The 27,302-nt window shown below is 46.9% G+C and overlaps 6 protein-coding genes across 6 annotated transcripts; 4 read left to right on the top strand and 2 right to left on the bottom strand.

The window, feature by feature from the left end:
* Window positions 1-1,884: 1,884 nt before the first annotated feature.
* On the top strand, window positions 1,885-2,240 carry F5Y00DRAFT_262691 (uncharacterized protein; the record flags this gene model as incomplete). The annotated part of the gene is made up of 2 exons (XM_048011424.1): window positions 1,885-2,121; window positions 2,211-2,240. 2 exons carry the CDS (start codon window positions 1,885-1,887, stop codon window positions 2,238-2,240), a joined length of 267 nt encoding a protein of 88 aa, XP_047864236.1.
* Window positions 2,241-14,125: 11,885 nt separating this feature from the next.
* Window positions 14,126-15,400, top strand: F5Y00DRAFT_238816 (uncharacterized protein; the record flags this gene model as incomplete). The annotated part of the gene is made up of 1 exon (XM_048008012.1): window positions 14,126-15,400. A coding segment is annotated over exon 1 (437 nt), but the record flags the coding sequence as incomplete, so codon positions are not given.
* F5Y00DRAFT_89712 (MFS general substrate transporter) lies at window positions 15,254-17,617 on the top strand. The gene is made up of 6 exons (XM_048014316.1): window positions 15,254-15,590; window positions 15,646-15,955; window positions 16,005-16,063; window positions 16,121-16,160; window positions 16,221-16,739; window positions 16,798-17,617. Exons 1-6 carry the CDS (start codon window positions 15,497-15,499, stop codon window positions 17,471-17,473), a joined length of 1,698 nt encoding a protein of 565 aa, XP_047864234.1. The 5' UTR covers window positions 15,254-15,496; the 3' UTR covers window positions 17,474-17,617.
* A 1,144-nt stretch (window positions 17,618-18,761) lies between these two features.
* On the bottom strand, window positions 18,762-19,330 carry F5Y00DRAFT_262688 (uncharacterized protein; the record flags this gene model as incomplete). The annotated part of the gene is made up of 3 exons (XM_048011423.1): window positions 18,762-18,827; window positions 18,926-19,125; window positions 19,189-19,330. 3 exons carry the CDS (start codon window positions 19,328-19,330, stop codon window positions 18,762-18,764), a joined length of 408 nt encoding a protein of 135 aa, XP_047864233.1.
* Window positions 19,331-21,097: 1,767 nt separating this feature from the next.
* F5Y00DRAFT_89687 (fungal-specific transcription factor domain-containing protein) lies at window positions 21,098-24,639 on the top strand. The gene is made up of 4 exons (XM_048014315.1): window positions 21,098-21,616; window positions 21,696-22,553; window positions 22,623-23,553; window positions 23,604-24,639. The coding sequence occupies exons 1-4, from the start codon at window positions 21,273-21,275 to the stop codon at window positions 24,477-24,479; spliced, it is 3,009 nt and encodes a 1,002-aa protein (XP_047864232.1). The 5' UTR covers window positions 21,098-21,272; the 3' UTR covers window positions 24,480-24,639.
* A 626-nt stretch (window positions 24,640-25,265) lies between these two features.
* F5Y00DRAFT_270264 (uncharacterized protein) lies at window positions 25,266-27,254 on the bottom strand (the record flags this gene model as incomplete). The annotated part of the gene is made up of 3 exons (XM_048012593.1): window positions 25,266-26,491; window positions 26,558-26,913; window positions 26,996-27,254. The coding sequence occupies 3 exons, from the start codon at window positions 27,252-27,254 to the stop codon at window positions 25,550-25,552; spliced, it is 1,557 nt and encodes a 518-aa protein (XP_047864231.1). The 3' UTR covers window positions 25,266-25,549.
* Between the last annotated feature and the right edge of the window lie 48 nt (window positions 27,255-27,302).

Below are 27,302 nucleotides of genomic sequence, written 5' to 3'. Positions count from 1 at the left end.
TAAATAACTAAGGCTAGTTGATCTAGTATATTGATGTCCACTTAAGCTACCAAACGAGCCACCATGCGCCCTGAACACCTACACCAGATTTAAATTACTTACCTATACGAAACCTCGAGCGTCTCTTTAAACTTGTAACTATAGCCGAAGTTATCATTATCATCATCATCCTCGTCATTACCGCCGTCGTTTTATAAAAGCTCTTTAGATACCCTATCACCACACCGGTAACATCACATGCGCCATTCGTGGATGGAGAGTCTCCGTAACACCTCGGTACAAGATCTGTGTACCTAAGGCAATAATGATGAGACTCATAATGACTCACGAAAACGATGCTCGGGTGGTGGCATGGGAATGACAATCTGTCCGACCTTGCCGCTAGCGCTGGCATCGCTGTCGTCACTTTTACGATCTGCGGCGGTGTTAGTCGTTGTTGGCCACAGCCGCATTGAAGTTAAGCTGCATACCTAACTAACCTACGAAGCAAAAGCTGAGTTACGCAGCGTTTCGCTTACTATTCCCCAAGGGATATATTGGCTGGGAGTTCGGCCCGCCGTATGCTGTGTCCCGTGACAGCCTCGGGTTATCGAAATGACCTGTCTCTCTTTCTCCTCTCCCTCGGCTGCAAACATGACCCTGTGGCGCTGGATATAACCATGCTAAAGATATAATCCTGTTAATGGGAATAGAGAACCTACGCCGGTCACCGAGCAGCTGGGAAATATTGGCCGAGTTGTAGCAGCATTGCTGCCTTACCACTAGGCCTATACTAGGTATGTATGTCAATGCTTGGGTCCTGGGAACGGCATCCCCCACGCTCGCGCCAGCCCTATACGTCAACACGCCGGAATATAGAGTCCCAAGGACACGCACATACCTCGAGTAGGAATGTGGGCGCACGTGCATATGCGCAGAGTATCAGATAGAGATATAAAGTGCTTGTCCTAAGGCTGGGATCAATAATAAACTACCCAACAACCTGTAATGTAAATCCGTTAGGTTACCCGCCTGATGGTAAGCTTACGCAATATCTACTGCATATACTGCATACAGAGAGCTATCATCCAAGCATCCACCGTTCCACCTAACCCCGACTCTCGCAACCGGATAGGCATGCGGAGTGGGACGAAGACATGCAAGACATGAAGATCGTATTGGTTGCTGGGAGCAGCGAACTGCTCCGGGGCCGATCCAGTAACGATCCAGTAATTGCTTTCTATCGCCTGCATCGGAGGTCGTGCGTTAGCGCTTCATCCTCCCCCCATCCCATGCAGATCTGACGAGGGGAGCTCGGGACCTCTCACCCCTTCGCCAGCCTTTTTTAGCGAGTTGGATCCAGACTGTCGGTTGCATCTTACTAAGTTCCCGTGAGTGGGAGGTGGTATTCGAACCCTTCGAAATGCAGCCAAAGGCCCGCGGCCCGATCCCGCTTTGCTTCTCTAGTGGTCCGAAAAAGAAAAAGAAAAGAAAAAAAGGACACATGCATACATACCACCTTTTCTTATTCCCGCCCTTTTCATCTTTGACCATCATGTGGCTCGGAATTTTACAATACGAGGTCGAACCCATACTCTATCGAGGAGTGGTAGAGCAACCAACCCGGTTCTATAGCAATCGACGTAGGATTTTTCATGCCGTTCGGCATGGTGTTGGTAACGATGCCATGCCCGTAGCAACCCTCGTCGTGCTCGTTTCCGGCTAGGAGTATAACTTACAAGTGCCCCATACGCGCGAGGATTAGGTATTATTCGATTACTCAGACGACATTCTGGACTCCGTCAGCCGGGATACTCTAAGTTCCCATTACAGAAGCAAAGCAAAAACTTATTATGTGACACCAAGTTGCCCGGAATCTTATGCCGTATGTGGCTTACGGGCACCATGGGTAACGCGAGACGCAGCTCGCAAACAGTTGTATACAGCCTTGCGGCCATCAGCTACGCTCGGGGTTTGTTTGTAACCTCACCCATCCCCGAGGAAATGAAGCCTGGTCAGGTCAGCTTATATCCTGTTTCCGAGCTTCAACTTGACACTGCGCATACCCCACGAGTAGACTACAATAGGCTTGCCCTACCCGCTGCGGGGAAGCAAAGCGGCATTAGCGTAGCCGGGCTGCACGTATTTGCCTAGAAATCGTTTCCAGAAGAAGCAGATGATGACCCCGTTCAGGGTTCAATGTCATATGGTTGCTGACGGTCGACCCAAAGAAGGCCTTCCTACCCGGCCGTCAGCCTTAAGTAGAGCTCAAGTATATGCTATGTATCATGAACATCGACACCGTTATGGCGGTGAAGGTGACGTACCTAGCGTCTATAGTGGTATAGAAGGTCGTATTAAGGCTCCATGGGTTCGAGGGTTTAGGAAGGAAATGTGTAAAGGAGGAACTCGTCATACGTTCGCCTAGGTATGTATATCTCACGTAACACTCTCACATAGTTCGTACGTTACCTACCTATAGAGAACACCGGTGGCCAAAGTACCTAGTGTAAGTGCCCGTCTCACATAAATAGGTACGTATAGTGGAGAATGAGCTCTACTAATTCCCCGATAGGATAGTCCTGTAGGTGCTATATTACATACCACGCACACTATTACCATTTTCCCGGATCTCGGTACAAGCCGACAACCCCTCCCTACGGAAATAAGAGATATAATATAATATAGAAAATGGGACTTGCTTTAAGTTACTTCATGCCTTATTAGGCTTGTATAGTTACCTATATTAATTATATTTTCTTTTGCAAAGACTTAAGGTTTTACTTTCTAAATGGTTGTGTGATTGATTTGTACCTCGCTTTATGTTGTGCCATATTCTTTCATTACACACGTATTCGAGACATATGCTCGCTTAAAATAGGTATAAGCCAACAAGATAGAGCATACTCTAGATGTAAGATTGTAAGATATCATAAGTATATGCCTAATAGTCTTGCATAAGATCTTTTACTTGTTAGGTTGTTTTCGAGTTTACGTTTAACCCCACCAAGCTATATTATACCCAATATAGGTCTATTAAACCCAACTAAAGGCATCATGCCATTAAGATATTATAGAGACAATACTTTTCGTGAACCTTATTTTATAACTACCTGACTTTAGAGAAACAAGAATTTTAAGTAGTTAGTTAATCAATTAAAGCAAAAAGACGATGTGACGTTTATGGTTAGTTGATAAAGCCTACAGTAATCACTATTTTCGATAAGCGACTTATCCTTATTAAACTTGTATTATTAACATGGTAGTTGACGTTGTTCTAATAAGCATTGACTTTTTTTTCTTTAACTATCCCATATAAGAGAGATGGAAATGCCAGTTAAGTAAAGCCAGCTTATAGATAGACCTAACTAAACACATTCGAAAGAGTATAAGAAAGTCATAACTAATACGACACATAGACACATAGATAAACAGGCAACCAAAACCTAACAGGGATAATGAGAGTTAGCGACAATCGCGGGTCGGAACGATTCGCCTACCCCTGCCATGAGGGCTAGTCAGTCCAACCCGGATCTATGTATCAAAGCGCGAGCCTCATACCAGATAGACTAAGCCTCTTCCGCCTCACTTGAGGCTAGGCTAGCTAGAGTCTTAATAAGCCGTACCTACATATCGGGCCACCGCCTCGTCGAGCAAGGAGGCTAGCATGCTTGGTTGGCTATCGCTTCCATGTAGTGTGTACATACGCTTAAAAGCCAGGGGCCCAGCGTTGCGCCGCTACGAACATACGATCAGTGCATACATAGATCCTCGAGGCGCCAAGACTCGAAGTCAATGCATCTTCTAGGTTTCTCCAGCTTGTACGGAGCCCGAGGAGTTCGCGCGTGTGGATGTGGAGAAGGGAGAGAGATAGGGAGTGGAGATTTGCATACTGCCTACATACATAGTAGGTAGGTAGGTACCTAGGTAGGTATGTTATAGTAGGAGTTGACCCGGGGAAGAGGGAAAAAAAGGTGGGCACTTCCGCGACTACAGTCTTATATCAAATATTGGTTTTATATAAAAGACATCTAACAGTCCAATCTATATTGGCACATGCTAGTTATAGTCTATAACTATACGCAATATGTTGATAGACTTCGCAATGGTACCTAGTCGTCTATTATCAAGAACCTAGTCGATTCTGTAAATGGCTAGTATAACTTACTTGTATGTGGACGAACCTCCTTTCATCCGCTATGTGGCGGTGGACTACCTAAAGCTCTGATGATCCCTTGTTGAATATTCATGCATAGTCCTCTCAAAGTGCGGTGTGGCGAGATCCGTCCCATGTGGGCATTTTCCGAGCCTGGAGTGTATATGGACGGACGCTATCTACCTGGGTAACTTGGTTCTCTCAATGAACGGCGCCATAGATAGTCGACACGGTGTCCTGGGAAGGTCTCATAGCCATGGCATTTCGGGAGCACCCTCCGACGGTAGCATTAGCTCGCAACGCTGTCTGCCTATGAATCGTTCGATGACGTATCTAATGATCTGAGCTACATGTAGCATGGGTCAGGGACTTGGGGGTCTCTGCTACAGAGCCTATAACTTTTCTGTGGGAGATAAAAGTATCTAGTACAATGACGGTATGTAAATATCTCCGAAGCATTTCTCATAATACTGAGATGGCACGACATAGGATGGCTAACTAACTTGAGGTAGGTAACATGATTAAATAATAAATAATTCCATTTATGAGAAATAATCTTGACAGTTCCTTGCATATCGAAGGACCTAGGTTAAGCACATAAATAGGCCAAGATAATATTATCTTTATAATAATATAATCCAGTGATGAAGCACCATTGACTACCTTGTGTGAAAGGTAGTCTCCGATCATTACCCACGTTGAGATTCGGATCAACTCGGCATATATGAGGCAGACACTCATAATTATACCACGATCGTCGCCAATGCAGCATCATGCCATTATGACCTTTTTCTCCCTTCTGCCCAAGAACAGCGAGGCGTCCACATGTCACCCAGAGGCATCATGCCCAGAAAGCTGCAGAGTTGGCAAAGACGAGATTGGGTAGAGCCGTCAACAGAGAGGGGTGAAACTGCTGGGTTAGTTGCCGTGTTCCGGTCAACTTCTCTTCCTTATATGCATGGAATTGAGAAAGAGAGCTAGCTTAATTGCGCCAATCTCCAGAGGCTTTCAACGTGTATTAGTTGCCAGGCAGTCTACGTCTCTGAGCTATCGAGCTATGGTTATTCTGTGCATCTGCGAATAGACAGGGTGCTCTTTTCTTGGTTTGGGGATTGATGAGAAACCTGCTTGTTGTTGAACTGGAAGCTACAGGACGGCCTGATGTGGATGTTGAGGAGGCGCTTTTCGATAACCTATACCACAAGATCACACTCCTTCAGAAGGTGTAGAAATTTGGTAGAGAAGTGTACATCAAGGCTTCGTCCATATACGCCCAAGTATTGTGGTGGATGTGATCAAAGTACTGAGTATCGCTGCCCAAATTTCGAAAGATCTGCGCCAATTATAGGAGGCTTAGCCACCGCTCATGAACTATGTAGTTGTTGGGCTTCCAGTGGCGCCGCACGTCTCGCTAAATCTTGCCTTCACAATAACGAGGGTTTTCTGGCCGTTCAGGCCGTTCTGCCCCAGCTACCACGCGAGTAAGATTCGCCCGCACAAAGCAGCTTACAAATCAATCCCCCTGATAGATTGCCGAGCTGATCAACACCATTTACAACCTGGCGAGAGTACATGTTTGCGGGCGACGCCCAGGATATGTTATAGGTCAATACATATTGGTTGCCGTTGATGTGGGGATCCAAGAATGGGACGCCGATGAATAGACTTGGATCATTAGGCCACGAATCCTTCGCATAAATCAAGTTGCGACAAATGTCAGTCACGAGCTAGTTTGTTGGGGAGGTGCAGAAGCGCCAGATCACTCTAAATGCTAGGTAAGATAGGTAGATAGGTAGGTAGGTAGGTATCTATGAGGAGATAGAGTATGTCCCTAACAGTCGTCGGGCGATCCTCTGGATGGATAGGCCACCTGCAAATCAAGACTGGAGACAAAGCTTATCTTGTCTGGTCGATGATATCCAATTGGTCCTTAGATTGAGATCATAGTGTTCGAGACTGACTAATTCCCCTTGTGCTCGGCGCCTGAAAGGGTAATACATGTACCGCCTTGAAGGATCTCATCAGGACCCCACGGCTGCGAGGCTTTAATTATGATGAGCGCGGGGAAGAAATCTCGTGTCGAAAGCTGGAGCCGTGCTGGGGACGGCTTATGCTTCTATCATAAATGACAGGACACATTCGTGGACCCCTGGGCCCTGAATAGATAACCTACCCTGACCCTCTGTGATAGAACCCTAGTCATTTTGTTACGAGGCCGCGTGGCTTACCCAGCTGCATGCAAGGGGTCTTAGACATTTGAGTCGTCGTGTAACCAGACCAAAAGTGATATCACCGTCTGGACGAGGCTCTCGATAGAGGGATCTTCTATGATGCTTCCCCTTGAAGCATAGTAACTGCTCTGATAGAGACTATTGCTTTGTAGTTCCAAAGATGCTATTGGATAAGGACATCCTATGACCAGGTATCTCTTGCCCGGTATCACTATGTATTGGAAAAGAGTAAGAAAGGAAATCATCTGTCCGTATATGGTATCGCCGCCGTACTTCAAGTAACTAAGGCTAAGTTAGAGTGCTTACTGACCTACTCCTGACGGATTTAAGAAGCGGCCCGTGCCTCTCTTTAACCCGTAAGGTCGGTAAGGCAAAGCCATTTAGAAAAGACTTTTTAGGTACTTGGCCCCTTATGAGTGTTCAATATTATCGACGCTCAACCTCGGCCCATTCCAGAGTTTCTATATATCTGGTTCAGCGTCGCTGCTTATTGTAGTTACGTCAGAACCAGGCTTATATCATATCGAAATATTGAGTCCGGGCCTATTGGGGATTCTCTCACTTCTAACAACTTATTGTGATTAGGGAAATGAAACAGTTGTATGCGGTCAATGTGCTAGGGCAAGGCTTGACGACCTGTCATTTGCCTTTCGGATTCTCACAGTGTAGGCAATTCATCAAGCGGGGTTGTTTATTGTTGTCCTGCGTGATTAATACCCCTTGTCCATCTAGAAGTATTTTGTCGTCCTCGCGATGACGCACATGATGTAGAGTTCGTCAAATCAACAATGCAGTTGTAGCATCAGGGACAACCATAAGTTGCCGAAGAATTATTCGTACTCTAAAGGCAGGGTATTAACGCACCCGTGTAACACGGGTGTGAATCTGTGAATCCCGGAAGCCCCGGCGCCTTGCTATTTTTCCTCCAGTGTGATCTATCTCACTAAGGGGTCGGGGTCGGGGTCGGAGTAACAGCGCGTGACTTGCAGGAGGGTGGACTGTCGAGGGTACACGTATCAAAAATCGGGTTAACTTTTCGACCTGAGGGGAATGTTGGTTCGTAGATAGGGGAGATGCACTTCTATGATAAGCCTGACCACTTTGTTGGCCCATCACTTAGTTCGACCAAAGCAGGCTCAATAAGGAACATCACGATATTGCATATGCCGGTAAACAAACATAGCTCGCTAGGTACGCATATAGAATATATACGACGGTCGTAAACTAGGGTTATTGTTCCTAATTCTTGTGTAACCTTATATACCTTTTGGTTTGAACAGAGGTTGGTCGCTAGGATGGACCTCGCATATCGTACACTGCATCTGCACAGCTGCATTGCGGGAGGTGCGTAGATCGGATTCAAACCCCGGCCGGGAAGTTGTTGCCCAGTAGTTTGCCCTCGGGTCATAGCATAAAGGCAGATATTCGTCTACGTAAGTGTTCGTCCTAATGGATTCGAGATAAGTGGACGATCTGCATGTAGATAGATAACCTTTGCAGGGATGCGGTGATGCGAAGATATGAATATTGCCCGTCATCATTTATCCGTGTAGCACAACTAGCTGGATACGTATCGACCTGCAGTTGGAAGGAAAGAATAGTCGATATAGATGTAATCTCTAAGTTGCCTTTGGACGGTCGAGAAAGTGAGCAGCATGTCGTTGGCGATAGGTATCAAAGCTAGTATGTTGAAGCTAAAGTTGCGGCTACTGGACAGTGCCAATCGATGCTGTGGGAGGTTGCGATCCGATGCCTGTCGAGTACCATGGTAGGAGCGGCATGTGACCATCCTACCAAAGCCGGGAACCGTTGTCGACGTTGGGACGTTCAGACATGCGGTAAGCTGACTAGACGGTAACAACTCGGATCACCGTGCCTTACTAGGACAGCTAGGACAAAACAAGGGATACGTAGAAAAAAATAATAGTATCATGAGTAAGAAAATCAAATAGACATCGTCGACATTGGACTGTTGTCCGATAACTCCGATGTAGGATCATTTAGGAACAGTAGCTCCCATAAACCCGGTCTTACGATAACGATCATTCTTGGCCCTACAACGGCATTGCCAGATTTGGAGATGATTAGGCCGGGGTTAACTGCAGGACCCTGGTGACGCCATGTGAGAGTCGTAGTGAAAGTGGACGTTTACAAGATCATGTTCAAACACGATAATTTTTCGAATTGAATATTGTACTGTTGTATTCGCACCAGTAAGCGTATTGCAATGGGACAAGCTGGTCCGCAAAAGGGATCTCTCAACTAAGAGACGACGGGAGCTAAGAGCGGGAGTGCCCGGAGTTCACAACATAAGCCGGATATTGAGAAGGACAGTCAGGAGAAGCGTCATATGCGGGTTGGCATGCGTAGGGCAGCATGGCCGCATATATGACCAAGTATAGGTAGCCCATGATAAGCGGCCGGCAGACTAAACATGGTGGATTCCAACGAGGATCTGGTATGCTTAGGTAGTTAACGTTGCCGAGAGGAACGCATGCAGCCAGAGCCTAAACAGGTTGGGCGAATGCAGCTCGTTGCAAGTCTGTGGCCGACACTTTGATGCGAGCTGCATCGAGGCGCGGTGGCGGCCCAAAGATGGATTGTCCGCCATCTCCTATCATTGGTAAACGGAGTTCCTCCGGAGCTTCTTCAACGACGATTGGTGGTGAGTCATCCCATGGTAGCCACTGGCGTACGGTCCGCACAAATGAGGTATCGTGGATCTGGATCTGTTTTGTGAGGCCTTAAGGTTGGGAATACAGTTGATAGTTGCGTGAACTAGTAACCAACTTCGCACGTCGGCTCGGCTGTATGCAGGTGACCTCCTTATTTCGATTGATATAGTCAAGATATTGATGCGGCAAGACGCCTCAAGTCAACTCCCATATTGATCTAGGCAGCCAATGGCTGACCGAGCTTATCATTATTGTTCGTATGATAGGTGCCTCGTGAAGTTAAGAAAGAAGACAGGAATGAGGTAATGGAAGTATATGAGATACTGTTAGATAATGCCATTAATATATGAGTACGATAATATAGGTAGGTAGGTAGGTAGGTAGGTAGATAGATAGATAGATAGATATAAATGGTTAACTGCCCGGGTATTGAAATAAAATTATTAATGTCTTTGGGGTTGAAGCTTTGATGATCTGTTGGCGAGGAAGATACCGAAGTCGGTAGGTAGTGTATAGAAAGGTGGAGGAAGCCACACCTGATTACCTCCTTAGGTACCTTAAGTTAGGTACTTAAGGTACATTAGGTTAGGTAATTAATTCAATATATCGAAAACTTAAAATGCATTAACTACATGCACTTACCTGATTTAGGTGTACAAAGTATATATATAGAGTATCGGTACTTCTCCACGTGGCTGTTGGCTGATCTGCAACTGCACGCCGGTATCAATCGGCCGTCAAGTTTCAAAGAAAAATATTTTGATTTGATTTTACGTACTTACATACCCTATACCCAAGTTAGTAGGTACCTACCTTGATGGGGGCTACCTACGATTGATTAATTACTTACATACATGTACATTCTCTAATGTACATACATAGTATCATGCAATGTGCATGTCGTCAATGTCCAAAACTTAAGCCATGCCTAATTTGTTAAACATGCCCGTCTTCAAATTTCAAAATTTCAATATATTTCAATATTTTAGGTAAGTTAGCTAATAGTACTCATTTGCGTCTGATAAAAAACTATCGTAGCTTCGGCAACTCGCTATAATATAGCGTTTCTTGAAAAATGGCATTAATCGCTTACACTAGGTATAATACCCTCAGGTCTCACCGGGTGCGTCAGGGTACCAGACTGGGAGAACCAAGACAAGGCTCTGCAACTTGAGGTCGTCATCACATCACAGGAGAGCAACCTCCAATAAACCACCTCGTTGTCCTCCGCCTTATCCCCTTGTGTGGGCTCCAATCGGTTCCCCCACCGGTAGAAAGCCGTATCGCGCCAGATTGGAGGCTCATCATCCGATTTCATGTCCACCGGTTAGCATTCATGCTTTCCCCGGTGCATTCATGCTCTCCGGTGCATTCATCGGTCCAGCGATCTAAAGTTCCTGGTAATCTCACACACCTCTTTTTCACGCATTTTTATGCCGGTAGCAAAAGGCATCGATGCCATTCGCTGGTGGTTTCCTTTCTTTTCTCTAGTCTGTCCTTCTTGGCCTGGCCGTTTCCTGCGTCTTGCAATAATACGACAAGCACTATACGTCTAGGCGGGCTGTGGAGCCGGGTCAAGTCCCGGCTGTCGTCAACCGTGCCGAAATGTCTCACCGCCGACCGCCATTCCCTATTCGATTAATTCTTTATTCTTCCAATTATAGTCCTGAGATAACCCTTGTACGAGTAGCCTATATTTAATCGTCTAATCATTTATATTCGCGGAATATTATCATGGCATAGGACGGTCCGGCAACTAGCTCCACAGCTACCTTGACAGCACCAGACCCCCCCTTTTTTCCCTTAGTCCCGCGAGGCTGTTGCAAGGCGCTAAAGAAGGGGGAAGAGTGGGTAACGAAGAATGCTATCCATTCGGGACTCTTGCCAGCTCCGAAGGAAATTTGAGCTTTTGGTTTGAGGCCAGCTTCCGCGTGTGTAAGTTTTAAGTTAGCGAGTCTTGCCCTGACCGAGTTGCAAATGCACAGTTGATGTACATCATAAGAATACCCTACATACCTATCTACACATATGTATGTACCTCATCGATAGAGATTCCACTTACCTAGTAGGTATTGTCGTTCTGGTCTCCCTTGATCCCTATTGCCCGACTAAGCTTCACCTACGTATTGGTGCTAACAAAGAAACCCGGCCAGAGGAAATTATCCCAAAAAAAAGGTATAGGCGTACATAAGAGGATCAGCAAATTTCACGATGCCCTAAGTCTTTTGATCCAGCTAGCTGATACGTGCAAATTTCTCGTCGGGCATCGCCGCAGAATCCCATCTTCAAGTCCAACGTCGACCAAAAGGGGCGGTGAGCTATTGACGTAATAAACCTCCGATTACTGGAGACAACGCAGCAACCCTGCCACAACTCGGCTTTCATGGGAAAGGGAAATTTTCCCATCATCTTGTGGGCAACCCAGGTGACCGGTACAGCAGGTCGCGCACGATATTGACGTGCCTCATCAAACGTGGACCTTCCTGCTGCACGACATTGCATGTTCCACATGTACTATGTATGCAGAATATCTGAATCTAGCCTTCCGCTATTAGGCTAATAGCGGATGTTTGCTGATTCGTGCATAGCACTGCTTTTCTCGATATATTCGGAGTTAGCAATTTTTTAAAAACCCCCCTTTTCTAACTCGATTAGAGTCACGCTAAGTCGACGATCCTCACAATCCATCAATATCGATCTCGTTTCGGAGGATAGATCATATGATCACGTCTGCATGCGTCCCATTCTCTCCTTTTTCCAGAAGACAGCGGTTCCTGGAACGAAAATCAGATCTACGAAGTACCTAAGTAGAAGTGAAAGAGGAAGAAAAAAAAAAACAAGGGAGTGACTAGCATATGTACTTATGGCTTGGCGTTTAGGGCAAGCGAGAAAGTTTTTCCTAAACGGCAAGCTTCCGGTAGTCAACATCAAGGCGCCAAATGGTTGGGTCAGGCTTGTAGATCAGGGTTTACCCTTGCACCTGAAACCCCCCCTACGGTATCCTTGAAATTGGACGATCATGACAGCCGTGCGCCCCGAACACAGGGCGAAAAAGAATCTCTGTTATTTGTGAGCGATGAACATCCCTGTGCAGAGCCTGGAAATATGTACGTACCTACACTTATACCCCGTGCATATCTCGGTACAAGGGGAAAAGGCGGCACCCTTACTTTTTCTAACAAGCGATCCTATTCGCAGTGAGTAGCTCACGCTAAAAATCCGAATTGGCGAGTCGACGACCTTCTCGGCTTCTCCGCAGCCGCGCATGTTTCGTAGCGGCTCACCGGATCTTACCCGACACGCCGCGGAGCTCTAGATAAGATGTCTACACTAGACTAAGCTAAAGGGGGGAAGGGGGCAGAAAAAAAGAAGAGAAAAAACCCGCAGGCTTCTTTTCCATTCGGAACAAGCTCCTCTACTCAGCACTTATTATGAAATTTCATTTGCCACATGGTTCGACAGGGACTATCCCGCCAGCACTTTTCTAGAACGTTACGGATTTGTTCCATAGCCTGTTCTAGCGCTAAGGAGAAAAAGTAGAAAACTTGGCCAGCTCGGGGAGAAAATTAGTTGTGGGGTCTTGACCGTGAGATAGTACGAAGTTGTATTCGCAAACGCTTTTCCGATCGTCAAGCTACGTGTACGATGCGCTCAGCTGACAAGACAGCTATCCCCACCGCTGCGTTGCATAGAGCTGTAGTGAAAGTGCACCTGAATTGTTGGGCGGCTTTCCTCAGTTATAGTTATGAAATGTCTAATCATGACTAGAATGAGAGTCCAACCACGCGGAAGAAGGGGGAGAGGGCCAAAACCCAAGCCATCACCCAAGGTGAAGAAGCCAGATTTCTGTACGTCAATTTGATCGCCGACGTTCTGGTACCGAGTTAGGGGGATGTTGCGGTAACTGATCGTCGATATTGAATTTGGACAAAGACGATTAACGGCACGCACGCACTTGCAAGGTATTGCACAAGGATAAGGCGTCGTATACTGTGGGGAATTTATGTTGCATTGCTTAAGACTGTAATCGTCAGATAACGACATCGTTACCTTAAACCAGTCTTGACTATCCGCCTCATTTATCACCCGAGATAAAAGTGTGGCCGCATCATGAAGGGTTTCGGCGCGGATGAAACGGGGTTGTCTCCATCAGTTGTGAGCCGTGGGCTGTGAGTTGTGAGCTGTGAGCTGTGGAGAGAGATTGCAAACGAAATCGTTTGATTCAACGCATTCAGCAGATTCCCCGCCGTCGAGATGACGGGACCAGGCCAGGCCAGGTCAGGTACGGTACATATCAGTTGTATGATACAAGGACAAGCAAGATGGATAACGGGTATGCAAAATCAACGTGATGTTGCTCACTGCTGTTCAATGAAGGGAAGTTTCGAAACGGGCAGCAGCACCGACGAAACATACCGGGCGCGGCAATTCCGCAAGACTACCGGGTGTAGCACAACATGCGCATAAGATGAAGACGGGGGTCATATTCCGAGTTCGTGGGTGCAGCATTTTGTCGCGTCCGCACGTCACACATCCACAAGTAAGAAAAGAAAAGAAAAGAACAAGAATAGGAAGAAGAAGAAGGGGGAGATGATGATGACGATGATGACGATGATGATAATAATACTAACAATAATACTAACAATAATACTAACAATAATAACAATAATAATAACAATAATACCTAACAACAAGACTAATGCCTAGATTAATAAGAGGCTCATTAATAATATACCTACCTAGATTTATCTACCCTAGGGTAGGTAATCTCGTGGCCTTGTAAACGGGTTATTCTCGGGTATGGGGATGAGTGGTATGTATGGTACGTTACGGTTTACCTGTTCTAGTACATACATACCTCATACTACGTACATACATACATGTACGATACCTGTACCTTATGTACTGCATATGGTACAGGCTACATACCTACCTCCTAGGTACATATCTTACCAGGTAGGCATGTAAGTATTAGTTAAAAAAAAAAGGGAAAAAAGAAAAGAAACGAGGCTTGGCGGAGCTGGGCTGAAGCCCTCTCTGCAGACTCTGCGTCATGGTTGACGATTCTCCTCAAGTCCCCCGTACCGGCCATTTGGTTCATCTCAAAATACCCCAGTTGTGCTATTTCCGTTGCCCAATCCCACTTTCAGCCACGCATAATCGGTATCCCCCCCCCTCGCCGGTTCACTTTCTTCTTCTTTAGCCTCGCTCTCTCAAAGAGCAATTGGAAGGCTGTGGATAATTTCTTCACCGCTCAACTGTTTTAACTACCACCCGTCTTCCCTAAGTGTCGTGTCAGGTCCGTCCGCTCAGATCCCCGGCGGCTCCACCATTCAGCTTTGGTGTGTGGTGAAATTGCCAATGAGCTAAACGCTCACCACCGGCCGGCTTATTATTGAAGGGTTTAAACCTAAGAGGGAAAGGTTCACTGCCCTTTTACATAGTCTATTCTTCTGCTTCTAAAGCTGGCGGACACCGGCAGGGCCTGGTTTACTACCTCACCCCCTTGTCCTGTCAGAGCATTCCCAATGCCGGAGGGTAGCAGGACTTTACCTAGTAGGGATCCATGGTGTACCGGGTACTTCTCATCAACCCTCAATGTGCTAAGGTGCTTCCATCATCCCAGTCAAAGCATTTTCCGTGACCCGCGTGGTCATTCGAGTCAGGCTGCATTTGCTGCTGCTCCTTATATGCAACCCGTAAGGCTCCAGAAGCAGAGGGCCAAGTCCCGACTTTTCTCATTTGCAGGTACATGTCATCGCTATAACCCCGTACCGCCTCGAGCATGGGATGAGGGATCCACTAGTAGTCCACTTCTGGCTTCCATGACAGAGCTGTTTCCACGAAGTTGGGACTCCATACCTTGTGAGACCATCGCCGCGTTACACCTGGCACTGCTGGAAGGATCATCTATTGCACACTCGCCCTTTGCTTTTCGCCCACCGCTGGTTCTAACTAGTATTAAATAACTTAATATCCGTCACCCGCCATGGATACCTACGTCGGTTGGCTTGTTTCTAGCCTACTTCTATCAGCTTTCTTTTCCTTCTCCTCCTCACGGTGCCAAGCTGATTATTATTCACCTTTCCCGCCGTTGTCGTCGTCGTTGTTGTCGTTGCGTGGCTTCAACACACACACGCAGCCTTCGTCGAACATAACAACTCAACGGTGCCGGGTTGACAAGTCACTCTCGCTTGTCTCTCTAACTTCTAACTTTAGACATCCTTGATTGATCTATAAAATCTACCAAATATTTTACATTACACCCCCTCGGATATCCCAAGTGCCTAGTTTGATACCCTTCCATCTTAAGGTTCGAGGGACTTCCGAACCATTGCCCAGCTTTGAGCTCGGCATAGCTGTATTAAACCTGTTCAGACGCCCAACATCGTTGCGGCTTTCCTGTCTATCTCGTCTTTCATGTAGCGCACCGCACCGGCGGAACCACGAGTATCATGAGGAATAATTCGTTTGTGAAGGACACCCGTCCTTCTAATATTCGTAATGGCACCATACCACCGTTTCCGAAGCGACAGATGCTGGTCCTAGGTATGATTTGGTTAAAAATACGTATTGTGGGCCTTGGGCTGATGATGTCAACTAGCAATCTGTCGAATATGCGAGCCAATCGCGTTTATGGGCATCTTCCCGTATATCTACTTTATGATCGAGGATTTTCACATCACCGAGGACAAGAGTAGAATCTCATTTTACGCCGGCATGGTTACATCGGCCTTCACCTTTGCCGAATTCTCCACGGGGCTCCTGTGGGGACGGCTAAGTGACAAGGTTGGAAGAAAGCCCGTGTTGCTTACGGGTCTCATCGGTACAGCTTTGAGCGTTTTGATCTTCGGCTTTGCTCCTAACTTGACGGTTGCGCTTATCGCCAGAGCCGTCGGAGGGCTTTTGAACGGGTATGATGCCACGGCTGTCCGGTTCGAAATTATACTAACATAGAACTAGGAATATGGGCGTGCTTCAGACGACGGTGGCTGAGCTAGTAACCTCCAAAGAGCATCAACGTAAGCTTAGTCGTCACGGCGGGGCATCCTGGGCAAGGTAGCTAATTATCGTGATAGCCCGGGCTTATACTATAATGCCTGTCGTATGGTGTCTAGGGTTAGTTGCGACGCCTAAAGAGTCGGTTCTGTTTCCTGGTTTTATCTAACTCTTTACCAGGTCGATTGTCGGTCCTATGATCGGTGGCGCGCTCGCCCGGCCATGTATCAGCTACCCAGGTTTATTCCCGGCTGGTAGTATTTGGGACAAATATCCGTATCTCCTTCCTAACCTCTTCAGCGCTTTCGTCGTAGTGGTTGGCGTTATTAACGGAATCCTGTTCCTTGAGGAGACTCACCCTGAGAAGAAGCTGAGGCGGGATCGAGGCCTAGAACTTGGAAATTGGATCCTATCGAAGTTGCCGATATTTCGAAAATGTACCGAGTCGCGGGATGAGAAGTCTAAGCTGGCCGAGATGGAAGCGCAACCCCTTATCGACCACGACGAACAGCTACCTGGGTACCAGACCAACGAGAACTCCCCCGAAAACTCACCACGCATCAGATCGGCCTCCGTTCCTTCGATATCATGGGATTCGCTTGACCTCGAAAGCGGACATGGAAACTCAAATCTCGGCGTCTCTAGGATATTCACTCGTCCAGTGGTCCTAAACATCATCTCATTCGGCATTCTAGCTTTGTATGTTTACTCCTCCTACTATGTTAGGGAGTTTCTTGGCAACTAACGCGTCTTGAAGCCACACGATGACTTTTGATCAACTCTTCCCAGTATTTCTGAGCACCGCGCCACCCGATCATCCAACGCCACCTTCGCTCCCTTTCAAATTCGTCGACGGTTTCGGTCTTGACAGCAAGACGGTCGGTATCATTCTAAGTGCTCAAGGCGCGTATCAGCTGCTTATCAACATGTTCATCGTGCCGCCGGTCCTAAAGCACTTTGGCGCACGTCGGCTATTCCGGTTCTTGGTTATCGCTTATTTCTCGCTTTATTTGATCACGCCCTATCTAGTCCTTTTACCCGAGAAGTACCGTATGATTGGTGTTGGAATGGTATTGGTCTGGAAGTGCACATTTGCTAGCATGGCATACCCGAGCAACGCCATTTTGACCGCAGATTCGTCGCCAAGCCCCCTTGCCCTCGGTACCATCAACGGTGTAGCAGCCTCGACTGCGAGCTTGTGCCGCGCATTCGGTCCAACCATTTCTGGTATTCTCTATGCTGTCGGCCTGAAGTCTGGTTATTCGGGCCTAGCATGGTGGTGTAGTGCCTTCGTGGCTGTTGGTGGTGCGATCGTTGGACTTCAGATTCAGGAACCGCAAACCCATACAGACGGCAATGCTGTTCCAACTAATAATAATCTAGAAATAACTAATGTTACCGATCGAGCGGCTTCGCCCGAACCGGCGTCATAGAGTGGGCCGGAGTTTATTTGCGGCTACTTTCAGGGCCATGTTTTCATTCTCGGCGGGATTCCAGGCATAACAGGGGAGCTTGGAACATTCGGGTTACGACGTTTAATGACTTGTTCCTTTCCTCGGCGCCGGATTCATCGCGGGCTCTAATCGAGTCGCTTTTCACCGTCGTCGTCGTTTACGTCTCTGGTTGGGGAAAAAGTTATTACACTTGTTACTACATAGACTTGGATTGGGCAACTAGATCATGTTCCTGGCATTGGGAACCACTACGATACCTCTGTACAATGACCAAAAATCAGGATTTCGGGGATCACACAAGGGAAAGGAATCACCATTTGCGAAGCGAAAATTGCGTACTGGGAAAAGAGCCTCAGTATGGGGCATGGGAAAGGGGGCTTAGGAAATTTCGGTACTGTCGAATTTTTTTTTCTTATCATACCTTGTCTGCATCATTTTTCCGAGTAGGGGTCAGGGCGTTTTTCAAGTACGAGGTTTTTTTGTTTTTCTTTTGACATATGATATCTTGGGCAAATCATTATTTGGGGCATTCCATAGTTGGGTATTGTTATTTTGGGGAGTTAAGCAACAGAAGCTCGCCTGGGCGCATATGGTAGAGAGAGGGTTTGGAAAGAAGACGTCTCGTAGACGAAGCCGGTCGTTCGTATCAATCAAGATTATTCTTATTAATGCATTATCCTTCAATATGACCTTCGTTGTCCAGCCTAGTTAGTTGCTCTTCTTGATACGGATACCTACCTAGGTACCTACTTTATTAAATGGTTATAGAAGAGCTCTGAGGGGAAATGGGTAGAGTAAGACACAGTAGCGTAGCTTACTGAGAACTTGTTCGTAATATTATACTAAACAACTACACTCTAGCTTTACTATAATAACCACTTAATCCCTCTACCTCATTATACGCTCGATTGGCCTTATAAGTAAGTCACAGTGCTCTCTTGATACTGCTCGTAGTCCTAACAGTCGATGCCTGTGTGTATACTTGACTCTTCTAGACGGCCAGTTTCCCGGGAATCTTATTGGAGTTTAGCACATATGCATCTTAATACCCGAATTAACTATTGTTCAAGTGGAGAAATGTATATAGGTTTATAGTAACGTCTAACTAGCTATAGGGTTAACACCAATTGAATCATACCTATTTCCCCATACAGCCCTGTGAATTCCAGCATTAAGGGTAAGAGTCTCAAGCCATCAAAAGGCCTCAATTCGAAAATTGCAACGCAATCTTAATTAATAAGCACCTAAACTCAGATCGAGGCGGACTTTACTCTAGCGTAGCCTTTCTAGATTCAAGCCCTTTCTTTCGTAACCTCGCCCGTCGGCGTGATTGCTAAGCATCAATGTTAGCTAGGTACCTAGGTAGGTATGGCTCCCACCACATAGTTCCAGACTATAAGTTCACTCGTAGTACCTAAATGGGGTTCTCACCTTCACAGCATCAGAGATGTCGTAGGCAATAAGCCAGCCGTCAGATTCGGTTCGCAGCCGATATCTCGTCGTCAGGTAAGTAGCACGATGCAGGTCCCGACCCGTCCACGGTAGCTTGTCTAGGATGCGCTGGGGGTCTGGATGGGACCGACGGTAGAGCACCATGGCCAGCCATGTCTGGACGTTTTCGGCCGTGGCGTCTTTGGCGGGGACGTTGTCCACGATGTCCGCCTAGGACTCGATGAGGAACTGCCTTTGGTTACTGGGTAGTTCCCGTCGTGCCCGTCGTTTCTTGCGCGTGGAGTGTCCACATGATTGGTTGCGGTTTCGATCTGCTTGTGGAAAGGTGGAGTTAGGTGGTGGCATATTTGCCTCTGGAGGTAAAGCGCTGCCAACGGCGATCATGGTTGGCGAGTGTTTCTGTCTTGAGGCTGCTAGGTATTGTTTTTTTTATAGGAGTATGCGTATATTTGTTTACTTGATACTGTTGTTTATGTAAATGATGATGCAGATGGTACAGGTATAAGCTGTTAGTTGAACATGTTCGGACGGATAGTATTAGGAGTTCTTTACACTATTGACACATAAAAGTAGTGTGTTTATAGATGTATTATCTAGAGTCGAAGAAAGAGCAACTTCCAATAGTTTAGTTAGTTATTATGAAAGTAAGAACATCTCTTATAGCTACATATACCTTAGCCCATACATACATGCATGAGGTATATAGTATAGGTATATACCAGACACTACGTATAGTATCGACTATGCCTTCCCCTCATACTATAATCAGGGAAACAACTGCTCTTTGCTTTAAGGCCATATGCAAGTTTCGGATGCCGATAGTTTGCTACAGCAGACCAAGCTAACAACGAATGATATAGGTGTCTATAATATAGACTCTTGTGGATATATCGATCGATGGGCTGATAGTCATTCTATAGTGTTACTTCTATAGTGTTACCTCCACTAGTTCGAGGTCTCAAGGAGGTCTCAAGAACTTATGTTGTGGAACATAATACGAAAACGGTAGTTATATCGTCCTAAGAGAATAGGTACTAGCCCTGCAAGCTATGTTAAATGTTCCAGCGAAGGGGTTTGGATACAGTATAGAGTTGCCGGCATAAGTGCCTCCTGTACCTCGCGCATGGAGAGGAGAATATCCATAGGCGCAGGTCTAGGTCGTTTCAACCCGAGGGTCCCGAAGGTTTAGTCGCTATTGATAGGTCTATTGAGGTCTATTGATAGGTAGTCTGCAACTTAGCAGCATGCATAGTCAGTGTACCTATACTATGTATGTAGGTTACTGTAGGTTAGTTGATTGTGGCATCGTCGTACCTTAGCCGGACGCAGCTCGGTTCTAAGCTATTCCAAGCTACTAATAAAATTCATAAAATTCATCTACTATGTAGAAGGTGATTGGTCGGAGTCGCGCCCTAGCTCGCTTCTGGAAGTTGAAACTGGGTGGACATGTGGAACAAGAAAAAAGATAGCCTAAGACCCTAAGCTATCAGTAAATTCTAACCTGTAAAAGGTAAGCTCCTCTCTATGTGAGGTAGGGATGTCCCTGCGAAAGAAATTTATAGCCCCCAATTTCTCTGAAGATACCAGATATCAGATACAAATAACTAAATAGCTAAAAAATGAAGCTCCAATTACTCCAAAATAATTGCATATACCTCTGCATTTGCGCAATCAGCTGCAATCTATCGGTGACGTCGTGAGGTGTGCAGTGCAGTATTGAACAAGCCCTAACAAGAGTAGTAAGATCGGCAGTACGGCGGCTTACATAGTACCGCGCAGCGCAAGCCCACGCTTTCCCACACTTTCCCATGTCCACGCCTGCATACATAGTACCTAGGTAGGTAGGTACGTATGCATACAGTAGGAGAGGAAGCTCCGCTGTTCCTTCGCGCAACCCCCGAAATTCCGCCCAAGAAAAAGTATCGACTTTTGACTTTCTCATCTTCAGCCTCCATTCCCCCCAAGCCTTATCCATTCTTAGACGTTAGACGTTACGCCCTAACGACCATCCGCGCATTGTTATAGCTTGGATATAGTCGAATTTTATATTTCCCCCAACGGCTAGTCCCGGCTTTATTGCTCTACTATAGTCGTTGTATTCTCTATCTAGAAGCTTTAGTTTCATTTGCTTACCTATTTCACGCATTGAAATTGAGCTTGGAGATGGGGCGGGGAATATCGAATTCCTACGAATAGCCGACCCAGCCTAATTCTAGCTGAGAAATCAACCACCTCGACAGCCCCTAGTTGGCGCAATCCAACATAGAGCAACTCGAGCCTCCTGCGGATAGGCGGATAGTGTCACTTAGTTGTCACTTAGTTGCGGATGGACCTGGACCTGGACTTGGAAACCATGCCACCGCGCTCACCGCCGTCGCCCGATCCGCATCCTTCGAAACGCCAACGTGCTTCCTCACCGGATAAGGACTCGCCTTCGGAAGGAAATGGAGCTCCTACCTCCCCCACCGCCGAACATTCGTTGCATGATGGCGCTAGCCAAAGCTCAAAGATTAGCCAATCCACAAGCTTCCGCAACGTCAGCGCATGTAACCGTTGCCGGTTGCGCAAGAATAGATGCGACCAGAAGTTGCCCAGCTGCGCCAGCTGTGAGAAGGCCAGGGTCGCCTGTGTTGGCTACGACCCTATAACTAAAAGAGAGATTCCGCGCAGGTTGGTTCCCTATTGAGTATATCAATTATTGTCAACTCACCAACTCACCTGACCGCAAGGCTAATCCAGTTCCCTTTAGCTATGTCTACTATTTAGAAACTCGTGTCGACCAATTAGAAGCCCTACTTCGCCGCAACAACATTCAATTCCCGCCCGCTAATAATCTTGAATATTGTTCGCGACCCGGAACGGACGGCGGCCTTGGGAGATCACCCACAGATGGTGCACCTTCAGCCGTACCTGGAATCACAGAAACCTCGAGTAGTGCGAAACCCCATAAGGGTAATGATGATGTGGAGAAACCAGTTAAGATTGTGAGGCCTGGTGGGAGTAGCGGCCAGAGACACCTCGGATCTGCTACCGGGATATCGTTTGCGCGTGTGGTATTTGCTGCTGTACAGTCATCTGTAGGAGATCAGAGGTCAAATTCCGACAAGACCGGTGTGCGGCCCTACCGACCAATTGCAGGAAACGGGGCCGCGGCGTCGGGTACGTCAATGCGTGACTCCTTTTTCGGCCTCCACACTCGGCCGACCATCAGGCCAGCCGAATTCCCTCCTAGAGAGCTTGCTATCAAAATGGTCGAATTGTATTTTCAACATGCGAATCCCCAGATACCCGTCTTGCATCGAGAAAATTTTATGCAACTCTTCGAACGTGCATATGCCGAAGAGGGTAGGGTACGAGGACCAAAGGAGCTCTATCTCTTAAATATGGTGTATGCTATCGGAGGTGGCATAATTATGGATGCCCAGACGACATCCGCCAAGGCGAGTGGCGAAGAGAAGAAGCAGGCTCAACCCGAGGAATACCATGCGAGTGCTGTCGTTCATTTGGAAGCCTGTCTGAGCAACAGCGGCGGAGGACTAGAAGAGCTTCAAGCTGTCCTACTGCTAGCTAATTTTGCCCTTCTTCGCCCGGTCCCCCCTGGATTATGGTATGTTTCATCAAGAATTCCGCATATTTCCAGTTTATGAGGTTAGAAGCTGACGTCAAATCTCCCTAGGTATATCGTTGGCGTCGCCGTGAGGTTGGCAGTCGACCTGGGTCTTCATTATGAAGATGGGAAAGATGTAGAGTTTGACCTTACTTCGAGGGATAAAAAAACTGATGAACCAAATGAAAAATCGCGAGAAGCCTATCTACGTGAGAGGGGAAGACGCGAATACACACGCGACCTTAGAAGACGATTATGGTGGTCCACATATTCCCTCGACAGACTTGTTAGTACTTGCGTTGGACGACCGTTTGGTGTGTCGGATCAAGTGATTACGACCGAATTCCCCTCCTTGCTAGATGACCGCTATATTACTTCGGAAGGATTCAAAGGGCGTCCCGCCGAGGGCGAGCCCACGTATAAAATTGTTGCAAAGCATTACTTCCGCCTCCGACTACTCCAGTCTGAGATTTTGCAAGTCTTGCAGTACCAGCAAACGCAGATGGCGAGGTTTAATGGCCAGAATACGAGAAACGAATATATGCACACTCAACTTCCGTCACCCTTCTTACATAGATTTGATTCATTTAGGAACTGGCGAAGGAATATCGACCAGCGATTATACGATTGGAAGAATTCTGCACCGACAAAGCAGGATTCGGGAGTTGCATTTCATCCTGAATTCCTGGAACTCAACTATTGGCAAACTATTATTATGCTTTATCGACAGAGCCTAAGCGTGCCATCCATGTTCGAAGGCGAATATAATACCTCGAAAGAGGTTAATAGCCCTTCCATTTATGCCGCCGAGTCACGAGAAGACGAAGAGAGAGTATACGTCAAGGTTGCCGAAGCAGGCCAGAAAATCCTTCGTTTATATAGACAACTCCATCTTATGGGGCTTGTCAACTATACATATCTAGCTACGCATCACCTTTTCATGGCGGGAATTTCCTATCTTTATGCGATTTGGCATTCGCACGTCGTCCGAAGCCGGCTTGTAAGTATTCGGCTTATAGAACCTGATTATCCTGGCTAACCTAGTTATAGACGATGGACGAGGTTGATTTCACGATATTAGCAGCCACATCGGTTTTCACGGATCTTATCGAAAAATGTCCGCCAGCGGAAGCTTGCCGGGATGCTTTCGACCGAACTGCGAAAGCAACTATTAAAATGGCAAATTCTACCGGCGGTTTTGGACAAGTACTGCATCGGAGCAAGCGCTCCGCAAGAAATGGTAACGAAAGAAGCGACTACATGAACGCCAGAGACGCGACGGCTAATCGACACAAAGCTCATCACCGCGCCTCGTTAGACCACACAGGTTCCCAGACGACTTCATCCTATAATACTCCCGGGCAGGAAAGTTATAGCTCGCATAACACGTCACATATGGGTTCTATACAAGCGGCATCACAAGCCGGCGGGTTCCGCCTCTCTATGCCCCACGTCAAGACAGAACAAGACGGATACTCGATGATGCGCTCCATGCCGCAATCAACCCTTAGTACGGCTAGTTTGTCCGATGTGGCCTCGCTTCCTGATAATTCAGCCATCGATCCCGTTCTTCTGCCTTCCCCCGGCGCGCATACTAGCTCTCCGGTATCCGTTAATAGCTTGACACCGCAATCTAATCCAGGACAACCGTACAATCAGAACACAGGAAATTCGAATTTCAACTTTAGATCACCAGCCGCCACCTTCACCCCCGGCAGTGCGATAAACTATTCAGACCTGCAAGGCATGGACTTCTTACAGGGTATTCAGGAACAGCCGAATGCGGACGGTGTAGTCAATGCGGATATACAGATGGACATGGGTTTTGGACTTGGCTGGGAAGGGATGCATCACGACTTCAGCGACGGACAGCAGGTCGATTTATTCGACGGATTCTTCTTCGGAGGACAGCAAGGGGGAGGATAAACAACTATAAAAAAATTCGAGCTTCTGGAACCATGACGGTTTCAGTTTAGTTTGCTCTACGACGGCGTTGGAGTATATGGTATCACATAGGACGATTATTTCAACAAGCTACCCCAGATATGAGCTTAAATGAGGCATGAGGAATGGAGATATCTAGGTAATTATCATTTATCCACCAGATAAGATCCCGAGTTATTATGGGATTCACGAAGCATCTATTATTTCGCATCTAAGTTTTACACGTCGAGTTTTCATTTTGCGCTCTTTGTATCATACGTTTTACGTTTCTAATACCCCCATTATTTGACGAATCACGCTTATCATGTACGTACCGTACCGTACGGAGAAGACCCAAAAATATAGGAGTGGAAAGGGGCTCTCGAGGGAGGAAGTGGTAGGGCAGATGATGATGGTCTTAAAGCCGGAGATGGGAGACGTCTGGCTTTTTTTTTTTTTGTCCCGTTGGATTTTAGGTACGGTGGATTGATGGATGCCTTGAGCATATTGAATACACACACTCCTTGCTCGCTTGACTTTGATGGGAAGATATACCTACCCGCTTGAAGTGCTAAATACGTTAGGTAGGTACTTATTAGGTACCTAGGTATCTAACCATTATAATAGATATCATCGTCTCGGGCTTCATATAAACAGGTGCTATTCCCGTCCTAATCCTTACCTACTTTTATAACCATCTTACATTGAATACAATACTCCCATATATCTGGACAGTATATACCAATCCCCTAGACTCTCGGTGGCATTGATAAAAGAAGACAGCGCAAGTAACAGGTAAGAAGTTCATCTTCAAAGCTACTCTAAGAGAGGCTTGTTTCTACGGTTTATCCTAACTAACATATAACAGAACACACTTATCGGAGTCTTGCTCCTATTCGTGCCGCTTCGTCGCTGTTTTACACTATTCTATTAGACTGGGTACCGAGTACATCCAATATAGGAAAAGACTACAGTAATCCCTATACGACGGCTAATCTATACCGAACACCCGCTAAAAGCCGTCTTACTCCCAATCGCAATACCCTGACTGAAAGAATACATTCGTGCATAAGTCAAAGACTAGGAGGGTAGCCGTCGGTATCCACTGCAGGAGCCCCAATAGTGCCGTAAACGCATCCCTCGTTTGGTCTTCCGCTAACCTGATCTCCTGCGCCGTCACCCGAGCTTATCTCTCGGATCCTACGAAGGAGAGGGTTTACGATATCGGGAACACAAGGCTCGGATTTGGGCGCGTTATTACCTGCCGATCCCAATTTCCCGGTCCTTTCCTGTGCTTTGACTTTGAGCCTCTCGGCGAACCAATTCCCCATCTCGTCCGACGAGGCCTTTGACGACGATGGCGTCATCGGCCGCGGGTTTTTCAAGTATTCGTCGCTGTCATAGGTATTATCGTCGTCTCGCTCCGATGGGAAGAGCACAAAGTCCCCGGGCGAAAACTCATCGTGCTCCGTTTCTATGGAGGACTCCTCTTGGATGTCTGCTGCTGATATTGAAGATCTGAGCTTGCTATCCCTCTTGCGTAAAACCCTTCTCGCACGGTGAGAAAAGGGGCCTTGAGATAGCCATAGAGCCCGCAGTGCTACAAATTGTCCTTTATCGGCACTTGAGCGGTAGTTGCTGTTTACCGGAAAGCTACCATCGCTTGCTGTATAATTTCTACTCCTTGCTGGTAATACTGGGTATATCTGCCTTCCATCTGCTCCGTAGATTGAGAGGCCGTTGGTGTAGAAATTATTATAGAACGAGGGATTATATGATAGTGACCCGTTCTGTAACGGTATCTCGTTTTGATTTGTGGGCAAACGGAGTAAGCGTGACAGATCAAAATAAGGATTCTCGCGATCGCCGGTATTATCATCGTCATCCTTGTCCAAATATGAATATACTACCCAAGCGGCTATTTTGTTCCCGACCTTTCGAGTCCACCGCTTTGCTAAGCGAGTAATCACCTCCGAGATCTCGGGGGGCACTTCAAAAGCCAGGGGTGAAGCATCCTACTGCTTCTTAATAGCCCTAGTATCCCGGCCAAGGACGTACTGCTGGAATAAGGCAATGGGGACCCGGAGGAGTAAGACGCCTATAGCACAGATGAGCGTTGCATAGAGCTGCCAGGCGATCCAAAGAAGTGATGCTCCCCAGGGCGCAATGAACTTCAAGAAATCCTCTACTTGATAGTGGTCCTGCTGGCCCTTAATGAAGTATCGCTTGGGCGAGTCCGGAGTTAGAGCCAGATCAGCATCGACGGAAACCGGCGTCTCGTCGAGCAACGGTTTGTGGTGCTTATCAATACCAAGCCGCTGCAGCTCCAGCACCGTCACCAGCTTCACGTTGGCCTGCCACAGCGAAAACGGCACAAACCACAGCGTAAATGTCTGGCGGAGCGTGACGTACAAGAGATTCTTATTCTTATCGAAGCCTTGGTAAGAGGTAAGTTAGTAACAGGCAATTAGGTATATATATTAACCTCACTATATGTTGCTGAATGAGTGCGAACTTACTGGTCGAATCGATGCAAAGCTTTATATCCGGGCTTAGGATTCTATACCATTGGTAAATGAAGAAGACGAACTGGCGAGAGTTTGTAGTCAAGTTCGTAAATGGGATCTTGTAATCGCCGAAGGATGGCACGCGGCAGAAGGGATGTACGAAGTAGGCATCAGGCAGGAAATAGTCTTCTAAGATAGACCATTGGTCGTCACGCGAATATTGCGTCAAGCCGCGGATGATGTGCTGAATTTGCTGTTCGGGATAGTCCATTTTGAGAAGCTATTCTTAATGATTTATTTGATTCTGTTTATTCAAGTT

Source organism: Daldinia vernicosa (assembly GCF_022497035.1).
Source record: "Daldinia vernicosa strain CBS 139.73 unplaced genomic scaffold F5Y00scaffold_27, whole genome shotgun sequence".
NCBI lineage: Eukaryota > Fungi > Ascomycota > Sordariomycetes > Xylariales > Hypoxylaceae > Daldinia > Daldinia vernicosa.
The sequence above is the reverse complement of the archived record's forward strand: the minus strand, read 5'-3'. Positions and strand labels throughout refer to the sequence as shown.